Source organism: Silurus aristotelis (assembly GCF_946808225.1).
Source record: "Silurus aristotelis genome assembly, chromosome: 14".
NCBI lineage: Eukaryota > Metazoa > Chordata > Actinopteri > Siluriformes > Siluridae > Silurus > Silurus aristotelis.
In genome coordinates this window covers 15,470,889-15,480,888 of record NC_139587.1, presented here as the reverse complement: position 1 = coordinate 15,480,888, position 10,000 = coordinate 15,470,889, and the positions used below count along the sequence as shown (strand labels likewise).

At 36.9% G+C, this 10,000-nt stretch overlaps 1 protein-coding gene and 1 long non-coding RNA gene across 3 annotated transcripts in view; one reads left to right on the top strand and one right to left on the bottom strand.

Annotated features, from left to right (window-relative positions):
* LOC310736754 overlaps positions 1 to 10,000 on the top strand; it is a 72,821-nt gene that overhangs the window by 37,366 nt on the left and 25,455 nt on the right. The gene's annotated exons all lie outside the window — the stretch shown is intronic.
* Positions 6,658 to 9,935, bottom strand: zic3 (zic family member 3 heterotaxy 1 (odd-paired homolog, Drosophila)). Its single transcript, XM_083560047.1, has 3 exons — positions 8,618 to 9,935; positions 7,421 to 7,584; positions 6,658 to 7,176 (listed from the first exon to the last, which is right to left on the bottom strand). The coding sequence occupies exons 1-3, from the start codon at positions 9,600 to 9,602 to the stop codon at positions 6,994 to 6,996; spliced, it is 1,332 nt and encodes a 443-aa protein (XP_083416173.1). The 5' UTR covers positions 9,603 to 9,935; the 3' UTR covers positions 6,658 to 6,993.

Here is a 10,000-nt window from a genome sequence, read left to right as displayed (position 1 = left end):
CCGTCCGTCCGTCCGTCCGTCCGTCCGTCCGTCTGTGTTTGTCTTTCTGTAGTAATAATAATAATAATAATAATAATAATAATAATAATAATAATAATAATAATAATGATAAAAAGTACAAATAAATGGTCCCAGTTGCATGAATTCTTAAAAAATACTTGCCTTAAATAATCACATATTTTAATTATACACAATTTTTTCCAGGTTTTAAGTTTTTGCTTGTATAGTTTTTTCATGTTGTAGCTTAATTCACTACAATCTCAGAATATGTAACCTTATGTTTTGTAGATTCTGTGGTCTATAGTTCATGCAAAATACTTAACATAATACTTTCTATTAATAATGTATAAATATTGAAATGGTCTAGACACGTAGCTGTGTGAAACCTATGAGGCATTCTGTGGGTCTTTGGTTGTATGACAAGGGCCTGGTTTATGCATTTTCAGAGGTTTTAGAAGTAGTAACCTTGGGTTTGTTGTTATTTGTCCATCAAACAATGGGTCCAGGTGGTAAACAGGAAGTATTAGTAAGTGATTCTGTGCAATGTTCAGCCAAACACTTTGGATGGTTTAAAGAAGATATCAGTGGCACATAATTTGTGGAAAATTATGTATGTTTGCAGTTTATCAATAGTTACTTACTTGTAAAAGTCACAAGTACTGCTTGACTCCATGAATGCACACTCTTAGAGAAATGTCATCGGCTTCAATAGAGGCTCCGTGGCAGAAAACGCTACACTAATGCTAGATTTATATCTGTGCTCACAACTAAGTTATAAATATCCAATTGACTAGGACCACACATTTTTCATGCTTTTTTAATAATCCACTTTTATTATATAATAATAAGAGAAAAAACACTTTGTAAGAAACTGTTCAAATGGGTTGAATTCGAGCTTTCCCACCAGTAAACATGTAGGTTATTGGTTTAAAATATATACTGTTCATAGTAAAATAATAAAGGTTTATCATTGTTAATTTGCTACTTAACAATTCCTTACTGGACTACTTGGATTTAAAACGACTCTAAACCCTTGTTATTAGTGACATAATGATGCTTTTCTCACATTTACAAATCTATGTCATAGAAATAATTAATCAGCCTTAAATAGATAAAGAATTGTGATGCATAGCTGCAATAAGTAATTATTATACAATCTTTGTGAGCTAAGGTCTTCATGTAGCCATGTAGCCATGTAGCAGGTAGGTGTAGCATAAACAGATGGTCTCCAAAGTTATTTTAGGCACAAGACAAATGGTTGCATATTTCTGTGCAATAAACACGTTTTATAGGCTCCATTGCTTTTCCCATTCCACCTGATGGCTAGTTTTTAATGAATTTTCATAGAGACTGCCGTTGTGATTGTTCTATCCTGGTAATTCAGCTCAGCAAAGCACATACACTCACTTCAAATATAATTAGGCTTTTACAGCTGAATAATGTTAATATATTACATACATTGGTTTTAATGCAAAGTCTAAGAGAATCATCATTCCAGTGCTGTCCTTTCCTAATTCTAAAAAGTGTATGTTATATTTGATACTGGAGGTATGCTTCTATCTATCTATCTATCTATCTATCTATCTATCTATCTATCTATCTATCTATCTATCTATCTATCTATCTATCTATCTATCTATCTACACAAACACACACACACACACACAGACAGACAGACAGACAGACAGACAGACAGACAGACAGACAGACAGATAGATAGATAGATAGATAGATAGATAGATAGATAGATAGATAGATAGATAGATAGATAGATAGATAGATAGATGGTACAAGCATTCATGATGAGTTATGAATATACATAGTAATGGAAAATTAATATAGCTTTTAGTTTTTTTTAAACCTTTCCATCGTCCTAGGATGAATATGTCAAAACAGTCACTCTGTTGGACACACGTGCTTTATTGCAGAGAGCACTACATTCACCCAGGAGACCCATTAACATCCACACCCGGTGAATAGATTTGTCAAGAAAGAAAGAAAACCTGCAGATGTTTAAACGTGAAAGCTGACTGCCATTGGACTTGGCGTTCATAACCTTTCATTTTCTAGACGGCGAAGCAGCTGATGGGTCATCACATTACAATTAGGATATGGACTGTGGAGTGTCTTTATATCTAAAAGAACCTTTAAAAAGAAACAACCATCAAAGCTGAACAACATCTTAGGCATGGCTGCCTGAAAGGGGCCTTCGGGTGTAATAAGCAAATAATTTGGAACATGGAACTATGTTGTCTATGTGAACACAATGAATACATGTTTTAACGTCCATAGACATATAAAAAAAAAGTAGACTTGTGTAATCCTTTTTTTAAAAGGAGAAAGTACGAATCATACAAGTAATCTCTAAAAGGGCTCTAAAAAACCTTTAAAAGTTTCCTTAAAACCAACAGTGCATAATGGCTTTAGATTATTGATTGATTGATTGATTTGTTTGTTTATTTATTTGTTTATGTATTCATTTATTTTATTTATTTGTTTGTTTCTGCTGATCGATGTTGTCAGTCATTATCTAAATAATTAATTTTTATTATCATTTCATCAACTAAAACCAAAACCAGAGACACTGATGCGACCTTTAGACTAAATAATTATTGTAATTCGTATTTACCATTAAAATGGGCTCTCGTCACCTGCAAAATTCAATGAGGACCTTTGCCTATTCAACATTTTTCTTCTAGGTGAACAGGCATCAATAATAGATAAAGCTAAATAAAGCAAGTCAAGCCTTTCAACTCTCATGACCCATTGGAGTGTTCCAGACTATATTTCCTTAACAATATACCATTCTTATTGAATTTGCTTTGCTTCCTGAATAATTGATAACATTAAAAATGTATCATTATTAACAAGATAAGACATTAAGGGGTTTAAGATCTGACATTACTTGAAAGTTTACATAGGTCAACTGGCTTTTTATTTATGTGCATAAACTTCACCCAAGAATAGAAATGTGTTATGGACTTCATTTGTATATGATTATGTCTTACAAATAGAACAGCTTATATGCAAACAAATGCAGTATTCAGTTTAAGCCCCATATGACTTGATCCTTGAGCACTTTGACTGGTTTGTTTGTTGGCTAGTTTTTTTTCTCTTTAAATCAAAGAATTTCCGATTATACTCGGTTGCTTCGGATACATTAAAGAAATGAACTCATACACTGCAGTTACAGTGAAGCAAACCCAGTGTTCCCTGTCTATATGAAACGCCCTCGCCTCAAAATCACATGACACCACTGTATAATTTAACGGAGTGCGCGCACGCGTGTGTCACAGGGGGTTAAGGAGAGTTGGAGCAGTCGAGGAAACTGGGTTAGTGGATCGCATGAAATGCTTATAGAAATGAAGAGCAGAGCATGTTCGACCAGGTCATTCAGATAGCTTGTACTGACTAAGATCGCAAAAAGACTTTCGTGACAAACGCGCTTGTGTCGGTTTATACTCTTACATAACTCTACGCTTCCTTAGACAGCAACTATGCAAGAATGAATGAGGTTTTCAGGGAAGCAGAAAGCTGTTGCTCGGGAGCTATTCTTTTTTTTTTTCTTCTTCTTTTTTTTTTTTTTTTTTTTTAGAGAAAAATCTATAGAAACATATCTATAGAAAATCTTCCGTGAAACACCAACCCATTGATTTAGTCACTAACGTTTTTCTATAAGGAGTTTGAATCATTTCTAGGAAATAAATTCGATCTTTTTAAAACGGTTTATTTCTGTAGGCCTACTATATACAGTTCTTTAAAATGCATTGCTCTACATGACCTCTGTCTAGCAACTGCTTCGCCAGTACAAAACTCCAACCACGTGATTACCAAAGCTTTCTAATCCTTTTGAGTAGCCACAGAAAGCCGGGTTTCATGGTTTTCTTTTTGTGGCATGGGGCGAAATCTATAGGGCTTTTCATCTTGCCGTTTGTTCATATTTTGTGTAGTTTTCACCACCATACGCAGAGCCTACACACGGGTCTGGTTTCTAACATCAGATCCGACAAAAGAGTCTGTTGGTCAAGTTCAGTAAGCACTTGAAACTCAGTGGCGTCGACGGCGCCATGTTATGACGTCATGTGTGCAAAGTGTGCGACTTCTCTCTCTCTTTTCTTTTTTTTAAAATCGGGGAGAAAATCGAATTGGGGGAAATAATAACAGTTTGCCCATGCAGAAAAAGGAAGAGGGAGAGAGAGAAAGAGAGAGAGAGAGAGAGAGAGAGAGAGAGAGAGAGAGAGAGAATACAGCTGTAAACAATGCTTAATGATGATTCATATTAGTACCTGTGTGTGGTTGCATAAAGACAGTGCAAAAATAGTATTACCGTGCATTTGTTTAAAAGTTATTCTATGGAAAAACATGCTTTGGAATAATGAATTATTAATTATTTAGTGTTTTGCAAAATATCATTCAAACAGACAAGGCCATATTTAGAAATAGCTTGATGGTGCTCAATATTTCAGCATGCTAATAGATGCTAAATACCATATATATAATTTGTTATTATTCCCGCTTGGTTTCGTGCATTATTGCTAAAAACACTGCTCAAGGTCTACGCTGCCAGAAGGTTAAGGCCTTAAATGAAACTTATGTTCCCACAGAACCTATTTAAAGGTCTAGGCATGATCTCCACACTTCTCTGTTACCGTCACGTTAAAGGGAAACTAAAAACCGGCGCTCTGTGTGTAGACAGTAAAAACTTGTTCCACCCCTTTAAGAAGCGAGATGCTAAGATGGCGTCTTACTCGCTGCCAAGTTCAAGTACTGCAAGCACACTCACACAACACACGGAGCAGCTCCTAGAGTAAGATGTTTAGATCTGTTACTATCCGATCAGCAACAAAATCATAGAAGAGATGAATTCAGGCATTGGTCACATTTTGAATCGTTTCTTTAATCGTATTCAAAACTTCACATTTTTTCCCCCTCTGATTTATAGTTTGTCAAACAAACAAAACCACAAGCAACAGGGCTGCTGGAATATTACATGTTTCTCATGGTTTGCTAAATGACTGATCGGCTCTCTGAAATCGCATTGCTTGTCCCCTATAGTGGTACAATGACAGTTTCTTACTGATACATTTGCACTTCAGGAATAATGTCTTCAGGTTTTACAACGTCACATTCAAGATTTGCTGAGTTCACGGCTGATACAGAAAGGGTAACTGAAATAGGCTTTTCTTTCTTGTTTTTTTTAAGATATAGAAAATAGTTTATAAAACATATTTATTACATTATTTAAATAAAAGTATTCCATAATACATCACTGTACTTGCGAGGTTTCTGCATGAATACAGTTCGTTTTCAAAAGTACTGCTGGTGGTCTGAAGTCGAAAGCACAATAAATCTGTGAATGCATAAGATTTAATTCCTAAAAACAAACACAATGCAATGCTGTAATTCTTGGTATCACTATAACAAAATGTCCCCCTTAAAAACACGTTTTTTTTTTTTTTTTTTACTTTTCAAAATGTTGTTTCACACATAATTCAACTGGAAATGTCATTCACGTAAAAACGAGCAAATGTGTACTGTTTCATATGTAACACGACAGCACTCATAACGAACACTCTTATATTCACAGAAGTACTAGCCTACAATTTAAAGCAATGCAAACTGACAGACAGAAAAAAAAAAGTTTTATTTGCGATTACTTAATCTGTTTTGACAGTTCTGGCTGGAAACATAAAACATACAGTACTGTAACCATCAAAAGTGGAATACTACAGTATATTGACTCATATGGCTGGGTTTCGCACTGGGAATCTTCTGTTTTAACACTAAATATGTTACTGGATTTTTTTTTTTTTTATTTAAATGCTGTTTTAGAAAACAGCTGAGAATCTTATCGAAAGGTGAAGAGTAAATCACTGGGAAAATTTGCCTCTCCAATTTGTCCCTTATATTTCCTTATGGTAATGTAATATCCTCCCTATCACGAGTTTAAAAAATACACAAATGTAATTATCGCTTTATATCCATTTATCAGTCACATAAGATTTTTTTTTTGCCTGTTTGCTCGCTCTATCAGTCCTTTTAGAGCACAAAGTACTTGGAATAGTCTATACAATACTATAAACTTTAGGAAAAAAAGTTAATTCAATATATTCATAATTATTATTTGTTGATCCAGATAAGACACGTTTATTGGTTAAAAAAAAAAAAGAAAAAAAAGTTACAATCGCGTCAAGGAAGCTTTTAGAGTCTATGACCTTGTTGCAATGTTAAGCTGGTCCATTTCTGACTCAACACTGTACAATCTGTTTAGAAAACATTTCCATAAATATCATTTAAACCTCGGCTCTTTTTTTTCTGCCGATAATTAAATTACAAATCGATAAATATGGCATCATGGATATGTATTTACATCGTTATCAACAAAAAAAAAGGCAATATCATAGTTCAAAGGTAACAATCGTACTACCACATTTCTCCATTTCAAAACAGACGTGGACAAACAGATTCGACTCCATCAAACAAGGAAATACATTCACGATTAGGCTATATACTTATTTTCTTTTCTTTCTTTTTTAATCTTGTTGCTGCTCTTGTTCAAGTTCAAGACGAAGACTTTGGCACATTTCGTAAGACTGTCTGGAGTTTTAAACAATCAAAAAGCGACGCGATCATCGCCGATATAAAAACACCATGAAATATGATTTCAGTTTTGTTTATTTTTAAAATAAACTTTTGATAAAATACATAAAATTAAAAATAAAATAATTATCTGTAATCTGAAAACTAAACCCAAAACATTTTTGTATTTATTCATAGAAATTGTAATTATTTATTGTTTTTTTTTTTTTTTCCTTCGATCTCGGAATAAAAGTCAGATTTTGGATCCTGAGAACGGACGAGGCCTGCTGTGGCGAACTCTCAGTTCTTCGTGTTGTTCCACTGTCATTTTGTTCACTGTGGTGTGAATAGTGTTGTTTTGTTTTTAAAGGTTGCCTGAACCTTTTGGTCCGCATTAAGAGTCTAGTCGGATCTTCAAACGTACCATTCGTTGAAGTTGGGCGCTAATGCGTCGCTGTGTGCTGGTGCGCTTTGCACGCTTGTTTCAGGCGTTTTGGTTGGATCTTCTGAGTTCGTTGAAACCAGCACTGGCGGCGTGGAGGACTCGTACCCAGAGCTGGCTGCTGGAGACGACTCCGAACCTTGTGACTCGTGGACCTTTGAGAACAACATTAATTTATTGCATTTTTTTTCAATGTGCTATAAATGCATACGTGCCTGCAAAGTGTGCATGTACCATTTAGATTGAATATGTCTGGGTATAGCATAATAGTACAATTATTACAAATATATTAGCAATATAAAAAAAAAGGAAATAAACAGTCAGTGCATGAATAATATTTTTTCAGCTTGGACTAGTAATATATGTGCTGGTAATATTGTTACATAAAAACACAGTTACCTTCATATGTTTCCTGAGTGAGCTTGGGTGCGTGTAGGACTTGTCGCATACTTTGCAGATGTAGGGCTTGTCAGAAGTGTGCACGTGCATGTGCTTTTTTCTGTCGCTGCTGTTCGCGAAGCGCCTGTCGCAGCCCTCGAACTCACACTTAAACGGCTTCTCGCCTACAACACAGAGTCAACAATAGGATTCAAAAGTGTAGGCCATGCATTAAAAGGAGGCTGTTTAATGATGCACGAAGGCTAGTGAATTACTTCGTGCAATAAGCAATCAGTGTGAACAGCACACTGGCTATCGCTTTCACACCCAAAGGTATTATGAAGTGTTGGTACATGGAAATCCGATTTGTTTGTTTTTTTATTCAGCAAAATTAAAATGGTTTCATAGGCTTATAAAAACTGATTTAAAGATCGCATAAAACTTGCATTAATGTTGCTGTTGTAAAATTAAGTTTTTCATAGCTAAACAGGGACCCGGTGTAATCGAATTGCCAACTGTGGCCATTTCCAACAGCTTGCTTTACATTGCGTGTGATTCTCAGAAGTAACGGGTCATTGATTCTGACACATCTTCATCCAGAGGCCATCAGACTAAATATAATTTGTCTACTTCGCACTTTTTTTTTCTTTTCTTTTCGTGGACTGACCAAACAGACATTCTGTTGACAACTTTCAGTCACAAACGTCAAGAGTGGCTATGCAAATAACAAAGAAAGGATCATTCACAAATATACAAATATCCTGCCAACATAAGATCTATGCCTGTTTCCTGCGAATGGTACTGTTATTATTTCATATTTATGCAGAGTAAATCAGTACATGTCCTGCATAATAATAGAATATAGTATAAATAAATAAACAGCTGCTTAGACCAAATAATGTCTTCCATCAATTCATTTCGCTTTTATATATATATATATATATATATATATATATATATATATATATATATATATATATATATATATATATATATATTTATTTATTTATTTATTTATTTATCAGTTACTCAGACAAAACAGTGCCTTCCATTAATTAATTTCGCTTCTCCAGAAGAAAATAATGCGGCCTTGTAGCCTGAAGTGTTGTGCCAAGAAATAATAGAAAGGGGAGGGACCCTTAAAACTTTCACTTAATGTACTCCCTTTGCATCCCTCAAAATGTAGCTCTTACAGTATAAAGAAGAATGGAAACCTACCCGTATGAGTCCTCTTGTGAATTTTTAAATTTTCTGATCTTGCAAAAATTTTCCCGCAACCAGGAAAGGGACAGGGGAACGGTTTCTCCCCGGTGTGCACTCTGATGTGGTTCACTAGTTTGTATTTGGCCTTAAACGATTTCCCTTCTCTTGGACAGTCTTCCCAGTAGCAAACGTGGTTGCTTTGCTCGGGCCCGCCGACGTGCTCCATGGACACATGCGTGACCATCTCGTGCATGGTGCTGAAAGTTCTGTCACAAGTTTTTTTGGGCCTGTTTATTTGGTTCTCATCAATCCACTTGCAGGACAACTCTTGTTTTATGGGCTGCCGCATGTAGCGGAAGAAAGCGCCTGGCCCGTGGTGCGTGGGTACGTTCATTCCCATGTTCATGTTTATGGGGTGATTATAATTGTGAAGCGGTGCGGCGCCGTACGGATCCGCGCGCGGACTCGGTACAGGGCGATACGGATCCGGGCGCCCGAAAAGGTCCCCGCGCAAACCAATGTGCATTTGTCCGTTCACAACGTGTCCTCCAGGAGAAGGATGGCTCACGCTTTGCTCGTGAAGTCCTGGGAACAGAAGGTGGCCCGGGTTGTCCGAGATTCCCGGGGGTGCGTGGAGACTCCCGGCTGAAGCTGCGAAGATCCCGTGCTGCGCGCTGCTGGCCGTCGAGTCCCCCCGGTTTCGGAACAAGAAATCTCGCGTGGAGTTAAATGCGCCTCCTCCATAAGAACCGACCTGCCCTCCGTGATGGTGGTGCCCGAGCGCAGCTGCGTATCCGGTAGCTTGCGGGGTAAAAGCCGATGTCTGGCTCGGGGCGATATCGTGTGTAACGGAGCTGATTTTAAATGCAGTTGAATGGGACGAGTCCGTGAAAGGATTGAGCCCGAGTCCGGGCTCTCGATTCCCGAGTTCATGGTGTCTCGGCGTTCCGAAGCCTCCAACTCCGAGCGATGGAAATTGGGGACCACTATCGAGCAGCATAGTGAAGGGACTCGACCAAGAAAATGAAAGAATGAAAAAGAGAAATGGAAAATTGAAACCCCAGATTTAACAGCAGAAAGTTAAATCACGCATGCGGTAAAATAAAATAAAAAAAACGAAATAAAAGAAAAGCGCCCAAACTAACATAGAACATCTAATAAAGTGAACAGTTCACGCTAAAAATAATGAAAATCTTTGCAGGTAATAGTCCCAGGCTCGGACGAGCAGGGGGTGAGAAACTCCTGTTAGTGGGATCCGTGAGAAAGAGGATCAAACTTCCCCCCTTTGCAGATGAATGATGTCCTTGGACTGATAAAGTCAATCACTCACTCCTTACACATAAATGAGTTCGGGAGGCAGGTCTACGGTATCCAATGAGAATGCGACTCCCTCTTGGT